Source organism: Corvus hawaiiensis, chromosome Z, assembly GCF_020740725.1.
Source record: "Corvus hawaiiensis isolate bCorHaw1 chromosome Z, bCorHaw1.pri.cur, whole genome shotgun sequence".
NCBI lineage: Eukaryota > Metazoa > Chordata > Aves > Passeriformes > Corvidae > Corvus > Corvus hawaiiensis.
The window spans coordinates 4,894,852-4,922,068 of record NC_063255.1 but is presented as its reverse complement, the minus strand read 5'-3'; the positions used below and the strand labels follow the sequence as shown (position 1 = coordinate 4,922,068).

Here is a 27,217-nt window from a genome sequence, read left to right as displayed (position 1 = left end):
ATGTTAACAATATGCATTTTTATCATAAACACAAGTGTAACAAATTAGAAGCCTGGAAAGAGTGCTAGCAAACAGAGCATATATTAAAGGTGTGGAGTTCCCAGGCCTATTGTATTTGCACAGTTCTAATAGCTTCAGCTGAAATCTATGTAGGTGTATAAGCACTTTTCCCTTCTCTTGCACATCAGAGCTTTAAGGAAATATAGAAATGGGTGGGGAAAGAAACTGGAATGGATCTTGCAATTTTGGCCTCATTAACACAAAGCTAGAGGAACTGCCTTTTTTAAAATTGTGCAGTTTAAAACCAAAAACTTTTATTTTTACTTGAGTGGGTTAATTAAAACCAAATTCTTTTTGAGTATTTCTGCTATGTGGAATTAGATGACATATTTTAGATTTGAGTGTTGTATTTTGAGACTGGCTAATAATTTAAATAATTTTAAAACATTCATACTAACAGTGGAAGCTTTTGTGTATGTGGCATTGTAGGCAGATTGTGAGTTAAAATGGTTTGCTGATGTGTTTTTCTTTCTGTCACCCCTTACAGAGAACCTGGGGCAATGCAAATCTCTGGAGTACCAGCACCTGCCTGCACATAAATTCTTAGAAGAAGGGGAATCTTACTTAACACTGGCTGTGGAAGTAGCATTGATAGGGCTGGGACAGCAGCGAGTAATGCCAGATGGGTTGTATGCACAAGAGAAGGTTTGTCGAAATGAGGAGCAGCTCATTTCTAAGCTACAGGAAATTGAATTGGATGATACTCTGGTGAAGATTTTTCGAAAACAAGCAGTCTTCCTATTAGAAGGTAGCTGAATATAGATGCTAACTGCTTCTCTAAACTGCCTCCACTTAAACAAGCACACAGAACTAGTGTTGCTGTAGAAACTGTCTTACATGCTTCAGAGGGCTTTTTTACTTAGAACTCCATTAAAGTTTTTATCAAATCTCTTACAAAAATTGACATACTTCAGGTGTCTTATGACTGTGGAGGTAAGGCATATATTGACCTATAAACCTTTTGTTTTAATTTTGAGTACACTTCATTCTTTACATTTGTTGCATGTCATAATCTCAATAACCTGATTATACACTCCAGGCTAACTATTATATTATGTAGACATCAGTTATCAACAGTTCCTAGGTATCAAAATTCTAAGTATTCCTTGTATTCTGCAAAAGGCACTATACTGGCAGCTTTATAAATGTATGAAGATTTTGACCACTGTTCCCAAGTGAAGAGCTCAGAAAATTCACATGTAATTGCTGAGGCAGAAATGTAACATTTTACTTGTGAAAATCAAGAAAACTACTTGCCTTTTAAGTTTATATCATAGGTGAAAATTAAAATATTTGGTCAAATATTGTGGCTTAAGGTCTGGTCTTGTGCATATGTTCTGACCATGGCACACAATTTGTGTTTTGGAATTAGGCAGTGTTGAAATAGAATCTGTACACAGGAGGGCATACTTTTGCCTTAACTTTTAAATAGGCTTAACATGTAGCACTTGAACATCATGTTCAGAGAGTGGTGGCATGGGTTCCAAGGTTGCCTTTCTGGCTTTTGTTCTTTTTGAATGGAAGAAAAAAACTTCAGGGGAGCAAATTAGCCAAAGGCATAGTCCTGGTTTTGAGTGCATGCACATGGCTTGAAGAGAGTGTGGTACTGCCCTAGGTAAGTTGTGAAATTGTTACACAACAGTCAGGTTTTGCTCCTTTTTTGTAACACGTTAGTCTTTTAAAACTTTGTCTATTATGGAAGAGGTACACAATATGTTGCTTAGGGTTCCCAGCTCTAAGTCACTGTTTTTACCCAGATTTGAAACTGCAGAGAAGCTGCAACATAGGGAGAGTTTCCATCATGGTGTGACTGTACTGCTGCTTTATAGCCTTTGGACAAGAAAAGCTACTGTCTAGATCTAGATATTAACATGAAGGATTCCTCTGGATTATAAAATCAGTTTGCTGCATCTGTTTACTGGTAAGGATGCTTTATGAGGAAAAGGCAGGATTTCTCTGACATGTTTTCTGATAATTTAGTTTACTACTTTGATCACTGAAATTTTTAATGTTTTCTTAGTTGATCATAGCAGGAAGTCTGCTAATAAAACTGCCTAAAGAATTCCCATTGTGAGCAATGTGCAATGATTGTCTTGCATTAGTGTGAGATGAGGAATCTGGCTTTCCTGCAATAGTTTCAGTTAGTCAGAAAACTCCATATTAGGCAGAAAGTGCCTGCGTACATGGAGGAAAAGCTGTGCAATGATTTAAGGTGCTAATCATACCAATTGTGAGTTTTTAGTTAAAATTCTGTGGATACACTAAAGAAAACTTAATCCAATATTAAGCCAATTTCTATGCTGTTAATGCAGATAAATGCATGCTCTATATAGCTACCATTTGAGTGCGTGGGAAAGCAGAGTATAAGACTGTTTTGCAAAAGCTGTTCTGATTTTTTGCTTGACTGCTAAGTTAATAGCAGAATATATTTTCATATAAATGCTTTGTCATGTATTCTTTGTGTCCTCACTGGGTTTCTGACTGGACCACCAACCAGCAAACGTACATGAAATGGCTTCTTTCATTCAAGCAATGCCAGCTAGTTTTGAATGGCTTTCAACTTCATTTTAAATGATTATGAGACACACTGTCACCTACTAAGTCTTCATTGACATTTCCTTTGCAATCAGCCCCACTCTTTAGAAATGCCCACCTATGGAGCTCAGAATTTTTTCGTGCCTAGTGATTTCTATCCTCGCATGTTGTGCTAAAGCACCAGTCAAAAATGTTGCTGAAACAGAAATGAACTCTCACAGCCGGCCATCCATCCATCCATCCATCCATCCATCCATCCATCCATCCATCCTTTCAAGTATGATGTAGTCTCTAGTAGAAGTAGTAGTAATTTCTGGGAGTGCTGGGTGCTATCTGTGCATTAATAGTCCAGTAATATTTAATATAAGATTCTTATTCTGTGTTTTGCCTGAACATTTAATGCCTGAACCTCTTGTCTCTGAAGTCAGAAAACTGTTTGACAAAGTTTTCCTATTAACAGGAATAACAGTCTTAAGTATTCAGGAAAAACATAGAAATAGGATTCATATGCACTGTGAACATTTGAAACTCAGCAAGTAAATAGTTGCATTTAACTTTGTTGTTGTTGTTGATCATGATGCTGCTGTTATCAAGTTGAAATCTACACTTTACTGAATGAATAAAATCCATTGCCCCAATAATGAGGATAATTTGCACATAAAAAAATTGCAGTTTTTAAATCATGTGGGTATAATGGGCTAACAGAGCCAGTTTTGGTGCAGGATCTGACCTAGTGTTCATCACCATGGAATTGTTCAGGTTGGAAAAGACTAATAAGATTGTTGAGTCCAGCCATTAACCCAGCCACCACTTTGTTCACTACTAAACCATGTCCCTAAGTGACACATTGGCACTTTATTTGAACACTTTCAAAGATAGTGGTTCCACCACTGCCCTGGGCAGCCTGCTCCAATTCCTGACCACCCTTTCAGTTAAGAAGTTTTTCCTGATATCCAATCTAAACCTCCCATGGCACAACCTGAGGCTATTTCTTCTCATCCTGTCTCTGGTTACGTGGGAGAAGAGACAGACCCCAAGCTGACCCCAGCCTCCTTTCAGACAGTTGTAAAGAGTGATAAAGTCACCCCTGGGCTTCCTTTTTTGCAGGCTAAACACCCCCAGTTCCCTCAGCTGCTCCTCACAGGACTTGTGCTCCAGACCCTTCCCCAGCTCCACTGCCCTTCTTTGGACTCTCTCCAGCTCCTCAATGTCTTTCTTGCAGTGAGGGGCCCAGAACTGGACACAGCACTCGAGGTGTGGCCTCGGTACAGGGGGACAATCCCTGCCCTGGTTCTGCTGATCCAGGCCAGGATGCCATTGGCTTTCTTGGCCACCTGGGCACACCCTGGCTCATGTTGAGCTGCTGTTGACCAGCACCCCAGGTCCTTTTCGACTGAGTAGCTTTCCAGTTACTCTGTCCCCAGCCTGTGGAGCTCTCTGGGGTTGTGACCCAAGGGCAGGACCTGGAACTTGAGTCATGACCAAGTCCAGACCAGTGGGTTATTTAAATTCTAATGTCAGATGAGACATTTGAGGGATCAGGTGCTGCTGTGGTGATTGTTCATGTAATTTCAATTAAAGATATGCATTTTTCTACTGTCATTGTTCTTTTTTTCCTGGTGAATTTGTGATAAAGCACTGGCACACTGATGGGGTGCATGGGTATTGATGTGCATAACTGTGTGGAGGCAAAGCTAGGACTACGACTTTCTACTTTTGCATACCAGGCATGTTGAATTAGCCCCATGGAGTACTGTAACCATTCTGTCATTTGTATAAGCACTGGTAGTGTGTTTAATATATTACAATTTGTAGTCAGTTTTGTTTTCCTAAATAACAACATGGTATTTAATATACAAGTAATACATTGTATGTGTGTGATGTGTTATATATTTCACTGAAAAGAGCAATGCAACTCCACCTTTTGTACAGCAGGCTCTATCTTTGAATACCACTTCTAGCTGAAGGTGTAGTGAATGCTTTTAAAGATTCAGAAGCTGGGGTTTAGCAGTTTGTAAAGACTGACATTCTGTTTCTTTTTCCTGAGGTGGACCATATAGTGGCTTAGGTGAAGTCATCCATCGAGAGAGTGTTCCAATGCACACATTTGCCAAGTATCTTTTCACCTCTCTCCTACCTCATGATGCTGAATTGGCATACAAAACTGCACTGAGAGCCATGCGGTACGTGTTCGTGAGCTGTCCAGAAAGAGCATGAGTAGTGGATGTGGAAAGGGGGAAAAGGTTTGGTAATCAAGACTTAGTCTCTTTTTCTAAAATATGTGTTCTTCCATTCAAGGAGGTACTATTTTGGTTCTGTCATCTATAAAAGTAAATGGTATCTGTAGTAACTATATTATAATAATTTATAAATGTACAATTAGTGTTTATTTAGACTTGTAAAACAGGATTTTCTGTTTCAAATACTTCTAGAATCCCACACCTGGGGCACAAGATTTTGTGTTATACAGCCACTTTAGCACATGCATTCTCCCACCTATGTGGTTGTGTGTGTATATTGGTATTGGTAATGAAATAAGGAAAGAGGTATTCCACCATAAATCTTGGCATTGTCTGCTGCTTAGTCTGCTCAGCAGGACAATTTGTTTCCCTGGCCTTCTTTATAAATTGACTCTTAATGATAGATTTGAAACCATGTAGTGTGGTCAGAGCCTGTACATTTTTTAGTGCGTCATAGCATCTTGGCCTCCTGGGTGAATGTTGGGATTTAAATGGAGGGCATCCAATGTTTGACAAACAAAATTTATTGTTTGCCTCCCATTTGTCTTCAGTAATCAGGAAAAAGATATTTGTCGGGTAGTGTTCACTGTGTGCTGTCTCTGTCTCAGGGTGGGCCAGATTGGTAATGATATCTAAGAAAAGACTTCTGAATGAGTTTTCGAAGACCTAAATGATGAGTGATAAATCTGTTGTCCACATAGAATGCAGGGATGAAAGTGGTCTCATTTGAATTGTCTGCTCACTATCAAGAACCTAGTAGTTGATGATTGACAAGGAATAGCCACAGCTGAATACTAAAAGCAGTCAAGTCCTAGATTATAAAAAAGAAAAAATGTTGAGTTTTCCTGGTCATTATCACCCAGCATGATTGTGCACTGATTGAAGGACATCCTATCCCCATGAAGAGTATTTAGCTTCATCGAACGGGTTGTGTCTGTATGGTTTGGAGGTGTTTGTTCTGGAGCTACTCCCTCCAAAAAGCTAAACAAGGAGAAAACAATTCCTGTGTTCAAAGGACTGAATGGGAAGCCATGCATAAGAACATAATATAGCTACTGTCAGTTCAGGCCAAAGGTCTGCTTAGCCTGTTGAGTATTTTCCTGCCTCCAAGAGTGTCTAGGAATGGATGTTATGGGAACAGTCTAAAAAATATGAAGAGTGACCTTGCATAGTTGCTGGTTATAATTAGCATTTTAGGAAATTGATTGATGTTCCGGTTTGGCCAAATTTAGAAATATATCCTCTGAGGGAAGGCACAGCCACCCCTCCCCCACCAGGTTCGGGAAAAAATAAATTTTCCTCGAAGGAAAGTGAAGGAGATAAAACTATTTATTTGACAAACACATGGGAAAGGAAAATAATGCTAAATAATAAAATCTCTCGTTGTGGAGGAAAAAACCCGGGAAAGTGTTCGAGTCCTCCCTTTGGTCTCCTCGGAGCTGGGGCTTGGGCTGGGGCCAGGCCCTCTGTGCCCGGTGGAAAGTCCTCCTGATGTGCTCTGATGTTGAAGCAATCAGGCAGTCCAGTAGAAAAGGGGAAAAATCCGAAATTCCAGAGAAGGAAAAATTCAACTCTCAGTCTCTCTCCGGAGAAAAAGCAGCTGAACCACTGGCCAAAAAACAGTCCCAGGAGCAGCAAGCTGGGTGCTTCCTCCCTCCCCTGCTGCAACTGGGAAAAACCAATTGCTATCTGTGTGTGGCCTTGAACAAGCTGCAAACTGCTTTGCAAAAGTTTTGCTCAGTTTTTCCTTCCCCCTCTCAGGCTCAGTTTAGAGACATAGAAAGACACAAAAATTAATTTCTGGGCATAGGCAGCGATATGGGATACACATCATAAATTCACCCCAAGACAATTGAGAAGACAAAAAGTCCGTTACGGGTGAACTATTGAGAACATTGAAATGTATTATCAGAAAGCTACCTGGGCCACTTAAGTTTGCTAGTCTTCTTTTATCTCAAGGTAAGTACATCAATAACTGATTATATTAGAACAGGAAGATAGTAAAAAATCTGATAGATAGGGGTTTTTTCGTTGGTTTGTTTTTGTTTTGGTTTCTGTTGTTTCTTTGGTTGGTTTGGTTGTGTTTGGGTTGGGTTTTTGTTAAGAAACAAAGGTTAATTATTTTATAAAACATACTTGTGTCTTGTATTTGCTTTCAGTTACTACCTTAAAGTGTTTCTCAAGAGGTAGTTTGTGTGGATTTTTCCTCCTTAAACTAAGGTACTGAAATGATCCTCCAAGGCTGCAGTAGTCACCCATCAGCAGCTTTCCTGAGTGCCCCAGTGAACATGGTGTCATTATGCAGTTTCACTTCAACAAGGATTTGCCCAGAAACCAGTCATAACTGATAACTTCTTTTTTGGAAGTTTCCTTTCTCAACTAGAAAAACAAGCAAGACACTTAAAGATCCAAATGATGAAATCTCCAGTTAGTCTTGTGTAGTTCCAGCCCTCATTTGCTATAAAGCTGTCATCCCAGTCAAAGAAGTTTCTTTTCAAATAGACCAGTAAAAGAAAGAGTTGTCTTTTTGTTTCCATCTGGTAAAATCACAGGAGACGTCAGTGCAATCAGGGCTGTTTTCCGTCCATAGTCATTTTTTCATCACTTTATAAGACAGATGAAAGTTCAGCCCTAGACAATAATCATTATTTTTGTAGTTTGATATTTGGCACTCTTCAGAAATGTGTACTGCTATCTTGAACTGTAATGATGGCAGATTTAGACACTTTCTGTTCCATCTCTGACTGCATTCTTCTGCACTTCATAAATTCTCCTGAAGAGGGATGATTATTCTTTCCATTCACACCGAAGTGTTAGTTCATTGAATAAAGGACTCCCAATACAAACCAAATGAAAAAGTAATGTAATGCTGCCTTGAGAGCATAAGAATAAAGCAAATATGAAGACTGAATGTCTGTCTCATGGCTGAGAGGTTGAGTGGGTCAGAAGATGAAAACTTGAGCGTCTTGTCTGCCATGGGAGGGAAGAAATGGCTGTGGCAAGGACAGAAATCTCATGTGGAAGTTAGTAAAGGTGCTGCATGGAAACTCTACAGCTCTCATGCTTTTAGAAGTGAAGCATATTTCTTTTCTCACTTCAACATTTATTAAAGAAGTTAATTTCCCAAGATCGCAGCTATTCGCTCTTCAGATAGGAATGTTTAGTGTCAGTCTGCATACGAGTCTACATGGGTCAGTTACCCATGGTGGCAGCTCAAGAGTATTTAACCTCTCTGTATTCAAAAACACTGTGTAATTTTTTAAGACCTATTTTAGTGTGTGGAACACTTAATATGAAATAAATGGAAACTGAGACCACAAAGCCTTTCGTGCACGCACCTCAGGTCTGCAAGGACAGGGCTGTGCAGTCCTTGATGGTCACTTCTATCTACAGTTTTCTGCTTGCAGCACTGAAGCATATGGACCACAGCCTTGGAGAATGTGGATCTGCAGTGACCTAGTTGACTGCTCACTTGGAATCTGAGCTTGAATATTTGGCTTAGTTTGGCTGATCCCTTGTTAAGCCTGAATTTCACCCAGGCTTTGGGAGCCAGACTTTAATGGTGATGTTTAATCACAAAGTAGCTCTGCTAAGACCTGGCTAAATAATTGATGTTTCAAAGAGGGGAAAAAAGTCAAGAATGCTAAATCTGCTTGTGCTTTTCTGGTGTTCCCTGACCTTGCCAAAATTGCATGAAAGCCACCGATTCATAGCAGCATTTCTTTTCACAGCAAAAGAGCACAGAAACCAGCAGTGAAATTCGAAGTGACAAAAGGTTTCTCCAAAACAACCTTTCTTTCATGCTTTTTGCCTATTTACTGTTACTCATAAGCTACTAATCCCTTCCTTCATTTAATAGTTAGGATTTTTTCTGTTCACTGAAACTATCTTATAATGCACTTCTGCAACCTCACTCTATACTTGGAAAAAATCAGCTTTAGAGTTTATGTATATAAAGAGGTGTCTCAGTGGTGCTAGAGAATAGATTTGACTTGATACAAGTGAAAAGGGAAGGCTTCAAGGTTTTTTTTCATATTTTTATGCTCTTACATGTGTCTGATAGTTATTTGGGTGGTGTGTTATATTTTTATATGCCTACCAGATGCTTTCCCATATATTCAAAATTACCTTTCTCAGTGAATTCTTAAATATACTACTATACTATATTATTATTATCCTAATATATCATATGCTTCAGGAATCTAAAAAAAAAAAACAGATGGAACTTAAATCCATCTTACCACAAAAAAAAAAGTCATACTCCACAGCTGCTTACAGAACTTAGGTATTTCTTTAAGTGTAAGAAATTATAACTTATGTTTAAATGAGCTTACTCTATCACTGAAAACACAGTGCATTGGATTTTTCAGTGTTGGGTAGTTGCAATTCTGTTGAAAACAGAGATGCAACTTCCTTGATCCTCACCAATGACTTTCTTCTACAAAATCACTTGCATATGAAAGCTGTTAGAAACAGACCTCAGATACTAAGAGGCACCAAGAAGCTAAGCACTGCAAAAGCTTTTCTTCTGGACATTGCCTTATTACTATTCCTTTAACCTTTTATATGCTGAAATTCTGCTTAATTGTATTGAATAAAAATGCCTGGTTTTGTTCACTCCTGCTTTTTATACTGGCATTTATAGAGTATCTGGTATGCTGTCTTTATCTAGTGTATTGCAAAGGCTATCAGTTGAGTCTTTGCTGTGGGCTGTCACTTGGATTTTGGTAGTCAACAACACATGAATTTAAATTTTTTAAGTATGAGTATTCCTTTGGTGGTAAGACTGTTGCTGATTGATGAATACTCGATGAGAAAATGGAGTCTGAAAATAATTTTAAAGGAAACTTCTCTGTCACTGCTGTTTGGGACCCTAACATCAATTTATGGCACATTATGAAATATTGGTAGGTTAAAGGTTAACTTGCCTATTGATGTAGGCAGGTTTGGCAAGTAGACTTTTGAGACTCCCCAAGAAGAGAAGTGGTTTTCTGATTTTTTTTTTCCCTGAAACTGAAAAAGCATATTGCATAGACAATACCAAGTATTCTTGCAGCTTTAGTTTAGCTCGTGAGCAACCAGATGTAATAGTGGTTTAATGAAAGATTGCTTGGTGGTTTATTTCAGATTGCTGGTACTGGAATCCACAGCTCCTTCAGGAGACCTGTCCCGCCCTCACCACATTGCATCTGTTGTTCCAAACCAGTATCCCCGCTGGTTCACCCTAAGTCACATTGAATCCCAACAGTGTGAGCTGGCGTCAACCATGCTAACAGCAGCCAAAGGTACATTGCTGTCAGTTATGTACTCAACTAAATGTAAGCTTTTAATATTGTATGTGTAAACAGATCATAAAACTTGAATTTAGGAATCCAGATCAGTCTGACACGAGTTTGAAACGGGTACGACAAACTGAACTGGCTTAAATTTGTAATTTTCTAGCAAAGTAGGTAATTTAGTTAGCTGGTACTAGATGAGCTTGGTATGAGGCTGGTGAGACAGCTTTTTGTTCTCCTGACACATGACATTGACTATGAGACACAGGAGGAGACAAGTCACTTTGAAAATTCACAAATCAGAGTGACTTTTGGCCCTGCACTGCACTAACACCTTCAGACAGAAGAGTTTGTGCTCTCTTGTATCTTTCATTCATGCGTGATTTTATTATGGAAGGTTTCTGAAAACAAAGTGTGTATAACTGAAACATCATATTCTTGCATAGCAATGTCAGGCTCAGTTATAATGGATCTCTGGGTGTTTTGGAAGCTTGTTCTGTTTTGGTGATTCTGCTTACACCTTGCAGGTGATGTTCGGAGACTGGAAACAGTGTTAGAATCCATCCAGAAAAATATACACTCCTCATCACACATCTTCAAACTTGCCCAGGATGCATTTAAAATAGCAACACTCATGGATAGCTTGCCAGACATAACTCTTCTGAAAGTTTCTCTGGAGTTGGGCCTTCAGGTATTTCTGTCATTTGTTGTTATTATAATAGAAGAAATAAATTTGATGCAGTGTTGGTGGGTGTAGCTTTTAAGCACAGGAAAGGATACCGTCTTTGGGCTCTGTCTGGACTTGGTTTTAAGTTCTATTTTCTAATGCAAGGCTCAATATACTGGTAAACACAGACAAAGAATCTGCACAGCCCCTTTGTGCCATTCAGGGGGAACACAGAGCTGGCATTCACTGGCTGCACTTTTTGGTTCAGGGGTGAGAGAGGACCAGTGCAGTGGGTTCAGGATTATATGTAGGACTGGCTAGAAAATAAAATTGCTCTGCTTGCCAGAAGTGCACTGTATTTTCTGCATGGTCTTCAGGGGTTTCTTCCTTTTCCTTCTCTTCCTTTCCCCTAAATGAGAACTGGTACATGCTTGTTGAAAGCCAAGGTCAACCATAATGACTAGTTGCTAAGGCAGACCATGTTGACAGCAGCACTCTCACTTCCTTCAAAATCCTGTACTCCACAAGCTGTGGCATAGTCAGAGGCATCTGACTGTTCTTGAGGTGTACAACCACCACCGATCAGTTTTCAGGCTCTGAGGAGAAGCTTTGCAAGCTAAAAGGAGACCACCAAGTAGTAATATTACCTGACACTTTTGAATCTGATTGTTTACACAGTTCATTTCAACAAAAAGAAATATCTCCATCCCTCTTCAGGGAATTCTTAAATCAAACATGCAAAGATCAGAAAACCATTTATTACTTTGCTTCAGTAAATAAAGCTCCAAACACTTCTGGGGAAAGGATATTTTCCCAGTTGCTTCTCATGCTGAAGAAAGGTACTAAAATCTTTAATCAAAAAGCTGAGGTTTCTGTATGCTTTGTTAGGCTTTCATATTTCCATGGTCACTGTGGAAATCTGCTTGTTTCATTTGCCTTAAATGTTTATGTGAGAGAGAGAAAAATCCTTGCAATTGACCTGTGTGTCACCTCAAGCTTTCACCAAGTATCATTCAATGAAAATAGCACATTTTGAATATTACTGTATCCGTGGATACTCTTTTGTGGTTGGCAGTGTCATCAGAATGTCTTCAGTGAGGTCTAGTGAAAGTAGTATCACAAACTCTTACTTTGTTCTCAGTCCCAGGGTTTCTAATGAATTGGAACTGTGGTAGAATTTACCCACTGTTCTGTTCCAAGTTTACCAAAGATCTTTTAAGAATCTTAAAAGATTTGTTTTCAGAGGGAAGATGCATAGCAGTTTCCTGGTAGTAATTCTCAGCTGTGTAGTTTCCTACAAGTAATGCTTTTCCTGCACAAAACAGTGTCAGCACTGTCTCTAGTGGTCTACAGATGATTCCCCCTTCTTTTCCCCTCAACTTAATTGTAATTAGGTTGTCTGTATTCAGTTTCTTGTACCTGACTAGATATGCCCTGGAATGTCGCACGATAATTATCTATATACTTGTGCATAGAGGGAGGAGACATTATGTAATTTAATTTCAGTAATTGGTAATTGACTGTTAGTTTTTGTTATTTGGGAGAAGGCCTTTATATGGGGTAGAGTTTTTTCTTCCCCACAGATAAACAGTTTCTGTTCTCTATCATTGAAGGATCTTCAGCTGGAATTACTCTCTGTAATGCTGTTCAAAAATATCTGAACAGTGTTTTTCAAATTGTTTGACATACCAGCTGTAGAAGAGGTAATGGAGTGGAGAGGGCAAGAGGCTGCCGTTTTTAACTGCAGTGTATTTGAGTACCTTGAAATTCCTATTTGTTGGTCTATGGCCATGGTTTGCAATATAATTAATTTTTATTTTGTTTGTGTTCTTTTAACAGGTGATGCGGATGACACTGTCAACGCTGAATTGGCGACGACGGGAAATGGTGAGGTGGTTGGTAACATGTGCAACAGAAGTAGGTATGTTTCTCTTGTCAGCTACTCTTACAGGGCTTGATCTTCCTTGTCAACACCCAAGTTCTGCAAATGCCTCCCACTTTATGTGCATCTCTAAAATTCCTTTGGTGAGAACACATTATGGCAGTCATGTAGTGGGTGTTTTTAGGCACAAAGCAAATGAGACAATAGTTGAGTAATACAGTGTGATTTCTTTCCCCCATAAGGTGGGGGTGTGCATAACCTTTGGGAAGTACCCATATGCAAATATTCAGTACCCAAAATACTCAGTACAGAAGTGAGAAAACAGTGCTTTCTCAAGTAGCATGTTCTGATCACTTTTGGGCTTTGCCATAGATTTCCTGTGTGTCTTCATGAGGCATCCCATAAACCTTCTGTATTAAGGTTTACCTTAATGCAGGTAAGGTGAGGATACAGAGCCTGAAAATGAATCCTTCAAGGTGAGGATACAGAGTCTGAAAATGAAGATGAGTGTATTAAAAGCTGTACAGCTGTTGAAAAAAAAAAATCAGCAGCAATGCTAATGGGAACAATCTAAGTACTTATGATAATGGAACCATTTTAATTGTCAGTAAAGGTATTTCTGGAGAGCAAGTTTTTCTGTTTTATTTCTTCTTCGTATATCTGAGTTGAATTGTATTGCACAGATGCTTCTTGAGTTTCAGAACTTCAGAGGATTGCTGCTGCTTATTCTCTGGATTAGTTAATTCTTTGCTTTATGCTTAGCTGGGAATATATTGTTGTCAATAGCAGGAAATAGAGCTTGCCTTTGTATGCCCTCAGCCAGAAAGTAGTTTGTGTCTGCAAATATTCATGCAATGCTCTTGTTTTAATGCTTTTATATCTTTGCTAAGATAATTTTTGCTGAGGCTATCTTATAGATATTAGTGCCTGAGTGTTATTTTGTGCAGTTGCATCTCAGCAAATAAACTACTGGGATTAATATTGCTTTAAATTGGTTTACATATTCTAATAGAAGCGTCCCATAAAGAACCTACAGTGTCATGCAAAGTACTCTTGAGACTTACCAACACAGTAAAGAATCAATATAACACTAGGAATCTGTTCATTTAAATGAAGATACGCTATTCTCTGCTATGCTGTATTGTTGCAAATGAGTGAAGGGGTGCATGGGAGGCATCAGAGTCCTGCAGAGAAAATGAAGACTTCTGTGTGTGGTTTAGGTGGGCTCACAAATGTGTGTAAACTGTCCCTAGCAATAAGGCACTCCAGTTAACTATAGGTTCAATTTATGAAAACAGTCAGTCAGTTTTTCCTCCTTCTGCCAAACACACTGGGAATACAGTGGCACTGAGAATATAGTATCCAGTAGTTTGTATTGCTCATTGTATTTCCCTAATAAGGATCATGATGGTCATGTACTTACGAATTTGATTGCTTTATGGTGTGCTTAGTAACTTCTGCTTAAGTATGCCATGGTGTTCTCTTAAGAAAGCCATTTTGCCTACTTTTCATATGTGCTGTGCCTTGCGATTGACAGTGAGAAGAGGTTGCTATTGCCCTGGTGTGGAAGGTGAGGGCTGCTTTTGAGTGAGATGATGAGACCAAATGAGCCAGAACATTTTACCCAAATTGTCTTAAATAATAAATAAAACAGCTCAGCTGTCACAACAGGAGATTAAAGTTTGTCTTGCAGGCTGTTTCTGTTATTTTCTGGATTTATGTGATTGCTGCAGAGTTTGCACAGTAGTCTCAGTTTTAATGTCCTTTTCTAGCCATGCTGTGTATGAGCCCTTCTTGCTGGGATGTACTACTGGTAACATCTTAGACTTTGTGGGAATTATAATCTCCTGCTGAACATCTCTATCTTCTGGATTTTATCAGTTGTGGCTAATCCGTTCTTTCTCTCTCCAGGTGTTTATGCACTGGATAGTATCATGCAAAACTGGTTTACACTTTTCACTCCAACAGAAGCCACTAGTATTGTTGCTACAACAGTGATGTCCAACAGCACCATCGTCCGTCTGCATCTGGACTGCCATCAGCAGGAGAAGCTGGCCGGCAGTGCTAGGACGCTTGCTCTACAATGTGCCATGAAGAATCCTCAAAACTGTGCCCTCTCTGCACTGACCCTATGTGAAAAGGATCACATAGCTTTTGAGACCGCTTACCAAATCGTTCTAGATGCTGCTACAACTGGCATGAGCTACTCGCAGCTTTTTACCATAGCACGATACATGGAGCACCGTGGTTACCCCATGCGGGCCTACAAGCTGGCCACTTTGGCCATGACACATCTCAACCTGAGTTACAATCAGGACACACACCCTGCCATTAATGACGTTCTGTGGGCATGTGCGCTCAGCCACTCCCTTGGGAAAAATGAGCTAGCAGCTATAATACCTCTGGTGGTCAAAAGTGTCAAGTGTGCAACAGTACTGTCAGACATTTTGCGTAGGTGTACTTTGACCACTCCTGGCATGGTGGGACTTCATGGAAGGAGGAACTCTGGTAAGCTCATGTCACTGGACAAAGCCCCTTTACGGCAACTCTTGGATGCCACAATCGGAGCCTACATTAATACTACTCATTCACGTCTCACTCACATCAGCCCACGACACTATAGTGAGTTTATAGAGTTCCTCAGCAAGGCACGAGAGACCTTCCTAATGGCTCATGATGGTCACATCCAGTTTACACAGTTTATTGACAACCTAAAACAAATCTACAAAGGCAAAAAGAAACTGATGATGCTGGTTCGTGAACGGTTTGGTTGATGAAAATGAGTGAATGGGGATAGGGGGGGAGGGGTGGTTTGTTTTTACTTGAGCCTGCCTTTGTATCCTTTTTAACTTAAAGAAACAGAGCCACACCGGTATTATATGTGTATAGTTATATTGAGTTTGCAAACTAAACTGTCATGTTGTGAAAGTTTGTGTGTTTAATTTTTTTTTCTTTTTTTCTGTTTTGTATGAGAGAGAGGTTAAAAAGGTTTGGTTTACACTGAGTATATGTTGTCAAGTGGCAAAAGCCCACATCGCTCTCCTGTTCTTTCTGTATACGTTCACAGCCTCAAAAACAAACATATATTGCAATGGCTTTAAAAACCAAACAAAACACCTCCATCCTGTGATAAGTACCTCGAATGGATTCAGCTTTACTCCTTTGTAACTCATCCTTACATTTCAGCATATTTAAACAAACCAACAAATGAAATACTAGTAGTTAAAGGCTGACCACGTGGCTTTGCAGTGCTGTTCATCCAGAAGCATGGCACACAATGCTTGTGCATGTGGAAACTTAGCGACTGTCAACATACATTCTCAGGGATTTATCAAAAAAATTAAAAAAAGAATGAGAGCATTTATTGTACTGTATATATATTATAGTATATGTCTGAATATTGAAAAATATAACATTAACTAATTTATAAAAAAATCTATGTAATGCAAAATACTTGAAGCTGCAGTAGCTTGGTTTTAAACAAAAAAAAAACCTATCAGAAGGACTAAAGTGCGCCTTGCTTCAGGGTTGGCTCAGGTGGTGAACTATATGCTGGGCATCTATGCAGAGCCACCTTTTGGATTGCATGGTTGGACTGATACCTATTGGGGAAAATTTTATATATATATATTTATACAACCTGTGTATACATATATATGTATACACACATACACACATGCTTGTAACAGGCACTATAGTAAAGAGGGACAACAAAAAATACGCAGCCAGAGCAGCAAGCCTTAGCATTAAGAATACAGTATGCCAGAATTGGGGTTCATGCCTCCTAGCCTAGAAGACTTAAAGAATATCCGTTTTGACACAAAACGCAAAATGTTTTCCAAAATGATTGACATGATACGTTACGCCTTTGCAGTGAGCTAATAATAAGCTAACCTTTGTGCACAAATAACATATATATATATATTATATATATATTCTGCATAGGTATTTTGACTTTGTGCAGGACAGAAAGTTGTGTAGGTATGACTGTTCTACTTTTCGGTTTGTTTTTTTAATATATTTTATTTTCTCTAGAATTACTCAAACAAAAGCAGCCTTCTATCTTGCCTTGTCTTAATGCTTTAAAATAACCAAACTGGAGATCTAACTACCAAACTGTTCATTATATTATTAAGTACCAACTTTGGTTACAGTATAGTGTCTTTACTTTAGCTGATGGTTCTGTATCCTTGTGCTTTTTAAAGCAGTTTTTATGTTTTGGTGCAAAAGTTGTCCAGTGTCTCTTGTTCCCTTCATTAGAGAACATGCTAGAGGTATGTTTGTAGGTATTTTTGTTTAGAAAAACTATTTCATGCTCTCCATTTTATTTATTATAATAGGTAAAAAGGTTGTACTTCATCACCCATGTAAACATGCTCATGAAGTTGAAAGTAATTAAGATTTGATACACTGATATCAATTTATTTATGTAACTAAATCACTGTTTTATAAACTTGTTAATGATCAACAATTTTTTTGTTTTGATTAAAATTAGTTTTTTGAAAGTTTATTCTGCCTCCTTTAATGGTGTCTGTTACTGGAACTGAATTGTGTTACAGCAAGTTCATAGATCTGAATGCCCATCTTACAACTTCAGTGCAGTGTGGTGGTATGCAATATGACCACCAAGTCCAGGAAGTAAATGTTGTGTTCCTCAAAAATCTGCTGAGGAATGGTAGTGTTCACAACTGCTGGTGGAATAGGACCTGGTGCTTCAGAGGAGGGGCCAAATGCTGCCTGTGTCTGAAGATTTGTGTTCTGTACATCAAACAGTAAGCCTTGATGTATCGTCCTGGTAGGATTCTGAGTGTGTGTGGGTGTGTTTCCACTCTGGATTATTAGGGTTACCATGAGAGTTGAGATGTGCTGCAGAAGCATTCAAGGATAGTTCTTCTGTTCATTGATTGGCTTTTCTAAAGTGTTTTGTGTATTTTGAGTCATGCAGCTCATTCCACACAGCATGAAATTCCTGCTTATCAGCTGATAGCTGATACTTTTACTTTTTGGAGCATTTACTCCATAGGAATTTTCTAGCCGTTGGAGAGTAATGGAATATGACATGGTTGCAAATTGAAGAGGAGCTTTCTGCTTAACCAACATTTTAATTGTCTTAGGAATGTTACTTGATGTCATATTTGACTACATGATCTGAACACCTTCAATTCCTTTTTTTTCAGTCTCTTCAGATGAAAAGAGAATTAGTATGCAGTAAACAACTATCAGAGACACCAGTGTAACCATGAATTCTGACGGTGAGGCTTGCATCACTGAAGATTAAGAAGGAAAAGGTCTGAATCTTTATACAATTGTCATGTAAAATATGAGCCTTTTACCAAGTCTTGCTAACAGCTGAGATGTCTTGACCTAATAGTGCTAACGTTCTGTTAAATTCTGTGACTTCAATTCCTTCCAGGTATTGAATTCTCATTACATTTTTGGGTTGTTACTTTGTGCTAGATGAATTATCTGTCATAGGCAGTGGCACGGTAAGGAAAAGAGGAAGTATCACTCCATTCTGTAATAGGGTTTGCATGGTTGCTTTTTTTTGTGGTTGTTTTAGTTGTCTTTTTTTTTAAATTTTACATATAATGCCACGGTAAGGGTGATTGTGGATTTTGTAGATTGCAAAACTGAAGCCTCTCTGAAGACCAGGTGTTAAATTTAAATGCAGTCGTGATGGTTGCCACCTGGTTTGGACAAGCACATGGCTGCTTCTTGCAGAACTGGTGGAAGTTTGTTTCGCTTATTTTCATGACTGAGTAAAATCTCTTCTGTGCCTGCACTGGTGCTGTGCAGTGCAGTTTACACCATGTTACAAGCCCTCAAGGACCAGTAGAGGCTTGGCCAATCTCTCATGTCTCAATATGTCCTTGCTCTTGTGAAGGCAGGAGGAATCCACCAAAAAAAGAAGAGCCCGAGGGCTCTTGCTAGAGGCTTTCAAAAGTCTGAAAGTCACTCTTTAATATTTCAGTTATTGGGTCAAATTAGTTTGAACTTTTCCTTTCAGGAGTTGGTTTTTTTTTTTTAGCAATTCAGATTTTCATGTAAGTGGGTGTAAGTAATAAGTGCAGCAAAACTGGGGTGCTGGTTACATGGAAATTTTGTCTTCTGAGGTGTAGTTAGAGTGAATTTGCAGTAAATTTTTTTTCACTAAGCTGCCTTCAATTTGATAAAAATGCAGATTTTTTTACTGAAAAATCCTACAACCTTCCATTTCTGCTTTAAAAAAAAAGTTCTAGGAGTTCATCTAATTTTAATGGAGGATATGATTTGGAAAAACAGCAGTATAGCTGATACCTTTACAGAATTCAGAAGTATGATACCCTCAGGTATCCTCTTGCTCTGCAGTTTTGGCTAGAGAGAAAATATTCACAGACAAATATTTTTCCATCCTTTTAAATGCTTGCCCCATTTAAAATTTGTACTTGGTGCAATGGTAAGTGGGGCAAATAGGAGCATAAACCACAAAGTGTTTTGCCGGACCCTTGCCTTGCAACACGCAAGATTATACTGAATGTGAAACAAAAAGCTTTGTAACAATCTTAACTGGAGAGACAGCAAAATGTCAGATACAGCTTTACTCATGAGAAGAGGTTGCTGGGATCTGCCTCCTGTAAAGCAGTGTGTGCTCCATACCGCACATGAGAAAATGCATCTTCCCTCCGCTAACACCCTGGGCAGTCAGCATCAAGCAGCACCTGCCTGTCAGCTGAGATGTTTGCAGTCCATCTTGATGGTACTATCTGTATCCCTTCTTTTACTAAAAGTAGAGAATTGTATGCTCTGAGGAAAAGAATGTGTCTTAAAAAGAAAATGACATCAGCTGCCATATATGCAGACAACTCCAAGGTCATAGGATCTAAGTTTCTATTAACATATATTGACTACAAAGCACAAGTTATTTCTAAAGACAACCTTGACTAATTTCTATAGCTCTTTAGGTAGAGAGCAGTTATGACTAGGAAGTACCACAATCATGAAGCCACCCAATGAGTCTTTTACTGAATTTTGTGACAAATGCTTTTCATTGTTGTGATTTTTTCTTCCTCTTTAGCCTTCTTCCTCTTGGGTATGTAATTTAAGGAGCTTTGTATTTGGAAAAATGTTTACATGAAAGGTAATGTACTTGTGGTCTGATGATGTAAAATGAGCAACAGAGCTATTGCTTGGTAACCATGATCTGTGAAGTTGGAAGTATCTGTGGAGCAGTGAGTGAGAAGGGTGAGCTGATGCAGGGGCTGGTGAGTTCATGAGGCCTAAGGGAGCAGCCACAGCTGACGTGCAAAATCAGCGCAGTCTGCCTTTCCACCGCTCTGACCTTGGAATTGTTTGTCTGACCACAGAGGAGTCTTGGTTTGGTGTCTCAGGCATCAAAGGCACATCACTGTTCACAGAAGGATTCTGGAAAGTGAAAAAATGGATGAGGGTAATTAAGGACAAAGCTAAATATTCCTCTGGTGGAGCTGCTGGAATTACATCAAGGCTAATGTTGGCAGACACTTTTGGGAAGCCTGTTAGTTATAAGAAAAGCAGTAGCAAGAGAAGTAGTGCCAAATTCTGCCTGGTCAGTGGGCAGGAAAGATCATTTAGGGTTTGTGGCCTTCATTTCCAGACAATCTATATTGCATTAAGCCGCATAAGGTCTTGTTTGTAACACTATATTGCCTGGCTTTTGCAATCGCAGGCAAGAGTCAGGCAGATGGCAACTCATCTCTTATCAAATGGTATCTCTGAAGCCTTCTGTCCCCTCTGAGAAGGCAGGGTTTGGGACAAAGACTGGCCTTGCTTGGGCCATCTTGCCTACATCTTGAGGAACCTTGAGCAGCACAACCAGACCAGTTCAGGAGACCAAGTTTGCAACAGGGACATTTACATGAAATGCTTTCCCAGCAAGATGCCATTTGTAAAACTCTTAACAGGAGCTGGCCACTTAAATGAATGGAAATTGTGGATTCTGAAGAAAATACGTCTTTGGTGCCCCTAATAGACACTTTGAACATGTTTAGTAGATCAGTAGATTAATTAAAAATATCCCAAATAAACGTCAAAGTGGAAGACATGTTAACTTGTTCCTGAAATGAACAAATGTACTTGGAGAGGAATTTCTTCACACTCATACTCTGCCTGTTGCATTATGAAGGTGTGAAAGGCAGCTCTTACTTAACACTGTTGCAACAATCATCACCGGTCTCCAGCTGGTTTTGGTGGGAGAGAGGGTAAGGAGGTATTTTTAGATGGTGCTTTCTTTTCTCTTACTTTAAAACCTTTTTTCCCCTAGTCACCTGATGACTGATTCCAGGTATGGTGTAGATGCAGCATGGGAAGACTCTGCCTGGTTACTCAGGATGTGTTTGCTTCACCAATCCCCTGTGTCAATACAAATGTCTGACCCAGTGCATACTTTGTTCTCCAGCAGCCTGCAATTTTTACATCCTTCAGGAGGTTGTCTTCACATCTGTCATGCTGCAAGGTCTGGGGACTTTTAATTTTGAAAAATGAGCCTCTCCAACCATTCTTGAAAATCTGGAGTCTAACTTAAAAACACTTAAGTCCTGAAAGGCTTTTGATACTCTTCTGAGCAGTTTAGCTTGGCTGCTACTTAGCAATTCAGCAGGTCTTTTATACTCTTTGTCTAAATCATATAATGAGAAACTGAGAAGCCTAAACAGGCATGTTTGGAAATATTAGTGTGAGATGATACCAAAATAGTGAAAAAGAAACTTAAGCATTGCCTTATGGAGTGGTGATTGTGGAGGGAGACTGTACTGAAGAGTTTTCATCTGCTCTGAACCTATCAGTATTTTATGTGAAGCCAAGTCCATGTGAGAAAGACTTAACTATTGTGTGGTGGCTTTGGTTTCACAGCCTGCCTTTTCCCTCCTATCACTGTATTCTCCATCTGGAATGATCCAGAGCTTTTTCCATATCTCAGCAATTCCCTTTTTTTTATCTCACCTGTCACATGGTCTGTACAATGTTATACCATGTTCCTCTCTGAACTGCTGGACTGCATTACCTTAGTGTAACAAGTAGAGTTTGTCCGTATTGAGTTCAGTTTGACTTTGTATGGAAGCCTTGAGCCTAACACTGGTAAGTTACTGCACTTCAGGTAATTAGGGGCTGCATATGCTATCCTCAGTTGCACAGAAGAAGAAGTGGCCACTACTCATGAGGAAGTAATATGGCTCTAATCAGAGTTTGATCAGAGTCATTCATTTTGTGAGCATTTGGACTTCCTTACACAGCAAATGCAGGCAGTAAAAGCCAGATGCCAAAAAGCCTTTTTTTTTTTTTAAAGGCAATAACTTAAAATATTTTGTCTTTCATCAGAGAATAAAATCAAGAAAACAGTAATTACTGGCAGAATTGGAAGTGCATCACTAAGCATATGCACTGCCAAGGCACAAATTCTCCACTCCTAGAAAAGTTCAGACAAACCAGACAGGATGATTTTGTCTTTTTAGTTGCCAGTTGTTTAGTACACGAATGGTCCATGTGCAGTTTGTGAGTGTGTGTGGGAGACCTGACTGGATGCACTAAAATGGCACTGACTCTGTTGAGCCCAGTATGAAAACGCTAGTTTATGCACCTGTTTGTGCTGCCAAACTGGAGAACAGTGTGTTTCTGGCACGCTTGCCACATCAGCAGTCACCCTGGGCTATCTCATTGCTCTCCCTGCGTTACTTACAATACATCTAGGTTATCTATTACCAGCAGCAATTTCAAATCTCTGTTTTCTACTGATAGGAAATAAAATGAAAGACACTGCTAGCATTTGGACAGGTGCTTGAGAAGTGCAGCTGCATTGGGAGCGCTGAGCAGAAGCCTGAGATTTAGTATCTGCTGAGTTCAGGACCTGAATTTGCCAGTAATTTCACAGTGGTTTTGTTTTTGCTGCCGCTCAAGTGTGCACTTACAGGTGAGCATGTTCAGCAGACTCACCTCATGGTGGGGGGACAATGTGTGTGTGTGTGTGGGTGTCCAAGTCCAAACATGGCTATTATCCACAGGCCAAAGCTTTTCTTCAGATGTGGCAGTTGGGTGAAGCATTTGTGGACTGATTCATGGACCATCTGAGTTGTCTAGCTGATACCCATATCCATGGTCATCCTGCAAGGACATGCTATTGCGGGGCCAGAGGGCAGCAAGGGGAAAAAAACAATTGAGTCAGCATGTTTGTTTCTGTCCTTAAGTATATGTCTTGATAAGCCATGGACATAGGTAGCCTGGGAGAAACTGCTTGTTCCCTCTTTTCACTAGTAGTAATTGCTTCTCTAACGTACAAATAATGGTGAGGATGTAGGCAGCAGGTTGAGCCCTGTGCAGGGCATATGACTGAGGGAGATCACAGATCTTCCTTACAGCCTCCCTGTGTTGGGTTCTCCTGTCCCATCTGTGTTGGGTTGACCCTGAGTTGATGGACAGTCTTTAAGACCAATTACGCTTCTCACAATTTACATATTTAAACCGCACGGAAAGGCGGGACTTCCCCTTTTGGTCGGAGCTCGCCTGCTGGAAGGTGGGGGGGCTCCGAGCCTCCCGGCCCCGCTGGGCCGGGCCGGGGCCACTGCCCCTTTCCCCCTTTCCCATCGCTGCGGCACGGACCCTGGGTCACTGAGGGGGACTGTCCCAGAGCCGCAGGCAGCTAAAACCAGCCATGGACTGCTCACAGCTAAACCCATCCAGCGCGGCTTCTGGGGACAGGCGGGTCCCTCTCCTCTCCATGCGGAGCCGGCGGAGTCAACAGGAGCCGGCAGAGCCTCCTGTCTGCAGCCAGCACACTCCGTGCTGAACTGAAGAGGACACCACGCAGCCAGCAGCACAGAGGGAGCGAGGCTTTCCCCACCGTAAAGCCCGAACAAGAACACTCTTCAACATGGCGGCGTCAGAGTCAGAGAGAAAGAGAAGTGAGTCCCGTGAGACGGAGCTGAGCATGGCAACGGGAGAAAAGAGGGCGGTGCCGCGATTCTGGCGCGCAGCTTAAAAGAAACCTTCTTGCATGCCGTGGTAAGAAACTGTAATACCACAAACTGTTTGTCTCTTTAATCCATTTGAAGAACATGGGGGGGGGGGGGTGGAGAATCAACGTGTGCCTATGAAGTTTGTGAAGAGTGCCTATGCCAGGCTATATAGAAGCAGTGAGAGGCTGTTAGAGACTTGTAGCGAAGAAAAGCCTCTGTGTGCAGGCCAAAATAACTTATCCTTAAAAAGATGAATAACCCCATGTGATGGCCCATGTTCTGTAGTGTGAAAGAACTGTGAAATTCTTCATGGGAGAGATGTTCTACACATAGCAGACTGTTTGTTTCCGGGCGGGTCTGCTATTGGTGGCAGTTTGGGAACCACGTGCAACTGAAGGAAAACCCTTTTTTCCTTAAGCATAAGAGAGAGACTTTTCAAGAACTGCAACACTGACTAACATCCCATGTTCTGTTATCCCTTGTGTGAGCTGGATAAAAGGAGAGAAGTGCTGGAAAGAAGGCGGGGGGGGGGGGAAATTTACTTTAATTTTGTTTTGTTGTTTTTCTCTTTACTTTTAATTCTGTTAGTAATAAAGCTCTTTCATTGTACTGCAACTGTTTAAGGTTTGTGCCTGCTTTGCTTTTCTCCTAATTCTTGTCTCACAGAAGGAAAATAAGTAAATAATGAATATTTTGAATCAAAACCACTGCATTTAATTGGTGTTTCTGCCCGGTTTCAAACTCAACCCGCTACACCATCCCTGAGCCTGACTGACTGTTGCCTTTGTTTGACGTGAATGCTCTTCTGTGCAGATCTTAGCTTTCTGCAGATGTTCCAACTTGCCAGCAGTTCTGGCGATTTTCTGTATGTAAGAATTGGGACACTTACTGAATTGCAACACTGTGGATTTGTGATTAAATTCAGAAACTGGAGAGTTTTGGAATTCTGCTATAAAGAATATTCCTTGCCTAGTGCAGTGCATCCTTGATGTCTGGCTTTTCCAAACAGTGGTGGTTTCCAGCTTGCTATATTTATTTAATGTTCAGCAGCATAACTGCAGAGCCCTCTTCATGTTACAGAAAGCACCTACAAGACACAGATCTCTGGAAGTTGTAATTCAAGAAGACGAAATACATCTGGCTTTAGAGTTTTTTTCCACAAATTCTTACCTTATCTACTGGATGAATAGAAGTCCTGTGGCAGAGATCCCTAACATGAAGACTGGATGTAAGTCTGGAATTGTCTTTGGATTTAGCTCTGTTTTAGTAAGATACAGGATCTTACAACTGAGCTTGTGTATGTGAATAGTCACTGTGAGGTCAATGGTTAACTTCCATAAAGTACTTCACTAACAAGAGGCTTTAGAAGCCCAGTGGAGTGCACAGCCTGTTCCTTCAGCTGCTGGTGGGAGCTGGATCACCTGTGAAAAGTACATCACCCTAGGGGACATCTGCCCAGAGCTGCTGGGGTGATCCCCACTTCCACTCCTTGCTGCAAAGCTCCACTGATGGATCCTGCTCTGCCTGGAGAGACCCGTGCCCGTGTCAGACACAGCACATCTCAGAAATGGCCAAGAGAGAATGCCAGGGAAGCTAGAAGGGGGGACCTCCAGGCTTTCTTAAATGGAGAAACTTTTCATTTCCTTTCTTTTCATTGTAACAGCTTAAAAGCAGAACAGGAGTGAAAAATAAAACTTCAACAAACTGCTTCTCTGCAGCTCTGTTTGATTCATTGACATTCTGCAAGTGTATCAATTTTTTTTTCAGCCTACTGCTTAAAAAAATTCTCCTGTTTAAAGGTAGCTGTTGTAAGTGCCTGCTAAAGTAGGTTTTCAGACTGCTGCTTGCTTGCTTGTCAGATAGCTCGCTACAGGCCTGCTGCAGAAATATGCATGGGGAGGAAGACTCCCTCCTTAAGTGAAGCTCCTGCAGCAGTAACATTAGAACCCTCAGAAGAAGTGATTACTGTCTAGCAGCAGTTGCTTTTAAAGTTTGTAAAATGAACTATAACTGGCTACAATACAAGAGCAATAGAAGTAAAGAGCTATGATGTCAGAAGATGAAGTCAATTCCTTCATTTCATTTAGATAATTTTAGGCTACAGAACTGCATTAAAGACTAGGATGCCACCATTTTTTTAGGTATGTGTATGTGCATGCATACTTCTTTAAAGTGCTCATATAGAAACAGATGAGTTGTGTCTGTCCCTGCAAGTGCCATATGTTTACAGCTGAGTTATAAAACACTTTAAAGTAGGGGGTTTATAATGAAAATAATAACACATGCTTAAGCACGTTGATGCTAACAGGCACCACCATGATAAATCCCATAAAGGTTTTAAAAGATACATCTGTCTCTCTTCTGGAAGAGGCTATACTGGCTTCTGCCTGAAGTGAAGCTTGTAATTTCTGTTCTTCAAGCCAATTGAATCTTCAATGGCACCTAAGAAGCCCTGGGTGTTGTCTAACACTTCAGTTGGTGCCAGTATGTAGCAAAGTAATGTGTTTTGTATCTAAAAGCTTTTACAATTGCAATGTGGACATGACAGCCCTTTTCAGAATACGTAATTTTTCCTATGTGTGTGTGTGATACAGTGCATATTTTTTCCAGCTTCTTCCCTACTTTTCATATCCTGAAATAAATTCCAGTATGTAGCAACTATTCTAGATTTTTGGGTTCCAGGTGCAATCACTACACCTGCTTTTGTTAAAATTCCTCCCATGATAAACCTATCTTCCAGTCATTAACTTTAGTCTTACTCATTTTCTTACAGATTTTAGTGGGCTTCTGACTTTCCTATAGGCAACAGTAGACATTTAGCATTGGCTGTAGCTAAAACCTTTCACCCAAACTCTTGTAAGCGCTTTTGGAGTGCATCCTTCCCTTTTGCTAGCAAGCTGCAATTAGCTTGGGACTGGAGCAGGGAAGCTGTGCAACGTTTCACAGCTACTCAAGGGTGTGAAGTTTGTCTGTCACACTTGAGATGGCAAAGCAGATGTGTAGCCGGAGTGAAGTGATGCAGTTTGGGCTTGAGCTGTGATCCCAGGGGATAATATACTCACTCTGGAAAGCAACACAAGCAGCAAACAGCAGCATTAACACAGGAGTGCTGCTATTCTGTTGGACATGGCTGAGCCTTTCCTGGAGCTTACTACCACAGTCCTTCCATTCTCTTGCATGAGGCCTAGAAACAATGTATTTTTTTCAGTGGTTGGTTGTTGATGTTTTTGTTGTGTTTCCTTGTTGTTCCCCACAGAACACGATGTTCTCTGGCACAGTGTCTCCTGGTGTGTGCCAGCTGCCCACTGCAGCCTGGTGCCCCAAGTGAACCATGTGGGATGAAACTATGTTGACTGTAGGGTGAAAAATTGTGCCTGAAGAGGCTTGAAGACAAGGCAGGGGAATGTTCATGGTCAGACTTTGGGGCCACACTTTCACAGGGAAATAAAAAGGGCACCATATTGCTTTGGGATGAAATGCTCAACCAGCTGCTGATGGGAAGGAAGATACTGAAGAAATGCTTTCAATTTGAAAACAAAATGCGGTTTAGATTAGATATTAGGAAAAAATTGTGAGGGTGATGAGGCACTGGAACA

At 40.3% G+C, this 27,217-nt stretch overlaps 1 protein-coding gene across 2 annotated transcripts in view; it reads left to right on the top strand.

The window, feature by feature from the left end:
- ZSWIM6 (zinc finger SWIM-type containing 6) overlaps nucleotides 1–17,170 on the top strand; it is a 111,214-nt gene extending 94,044 nt beyond the window's left edge. For both annotated transcript variants that reach the window (XM_048291086.1, XM_048291085.1), the window contains 6 exons: nucleotides 548–808; nucleotides 4,643–4,778; nucleotides 9,963–10,120; nucleotides 10,639–10,802; nucleotides 12,618–12,699; nucleotides 14,572–17,170. In XM_048291086.1, coding sequence (XP_048147043.1) covers nucleotides 548–808; nucleotides 4,643–4,778; nucleotides 9,963–10,120; nucleotides 10,639–10,802; nucleotides 12,618–12,699; nucleotides 14,572–15,434 — 1,664 coding nt within the window. In that variant the 3' untranslated portion in view covers nucleotides 15,435–17,170. The remainder of the gene's footprint in view (nucleotides 1–547; nucleotides 809–4,642; nucleotides 4,779–9,962; nucleotides 10,121–10,638; nucleotides 10,803–12,617; nucleotides 12,700–14,571) is intronic.
- The last annotated feature ends 10,047 nt before the right edge of the window (nucleotides 17,171–27,217 follow it).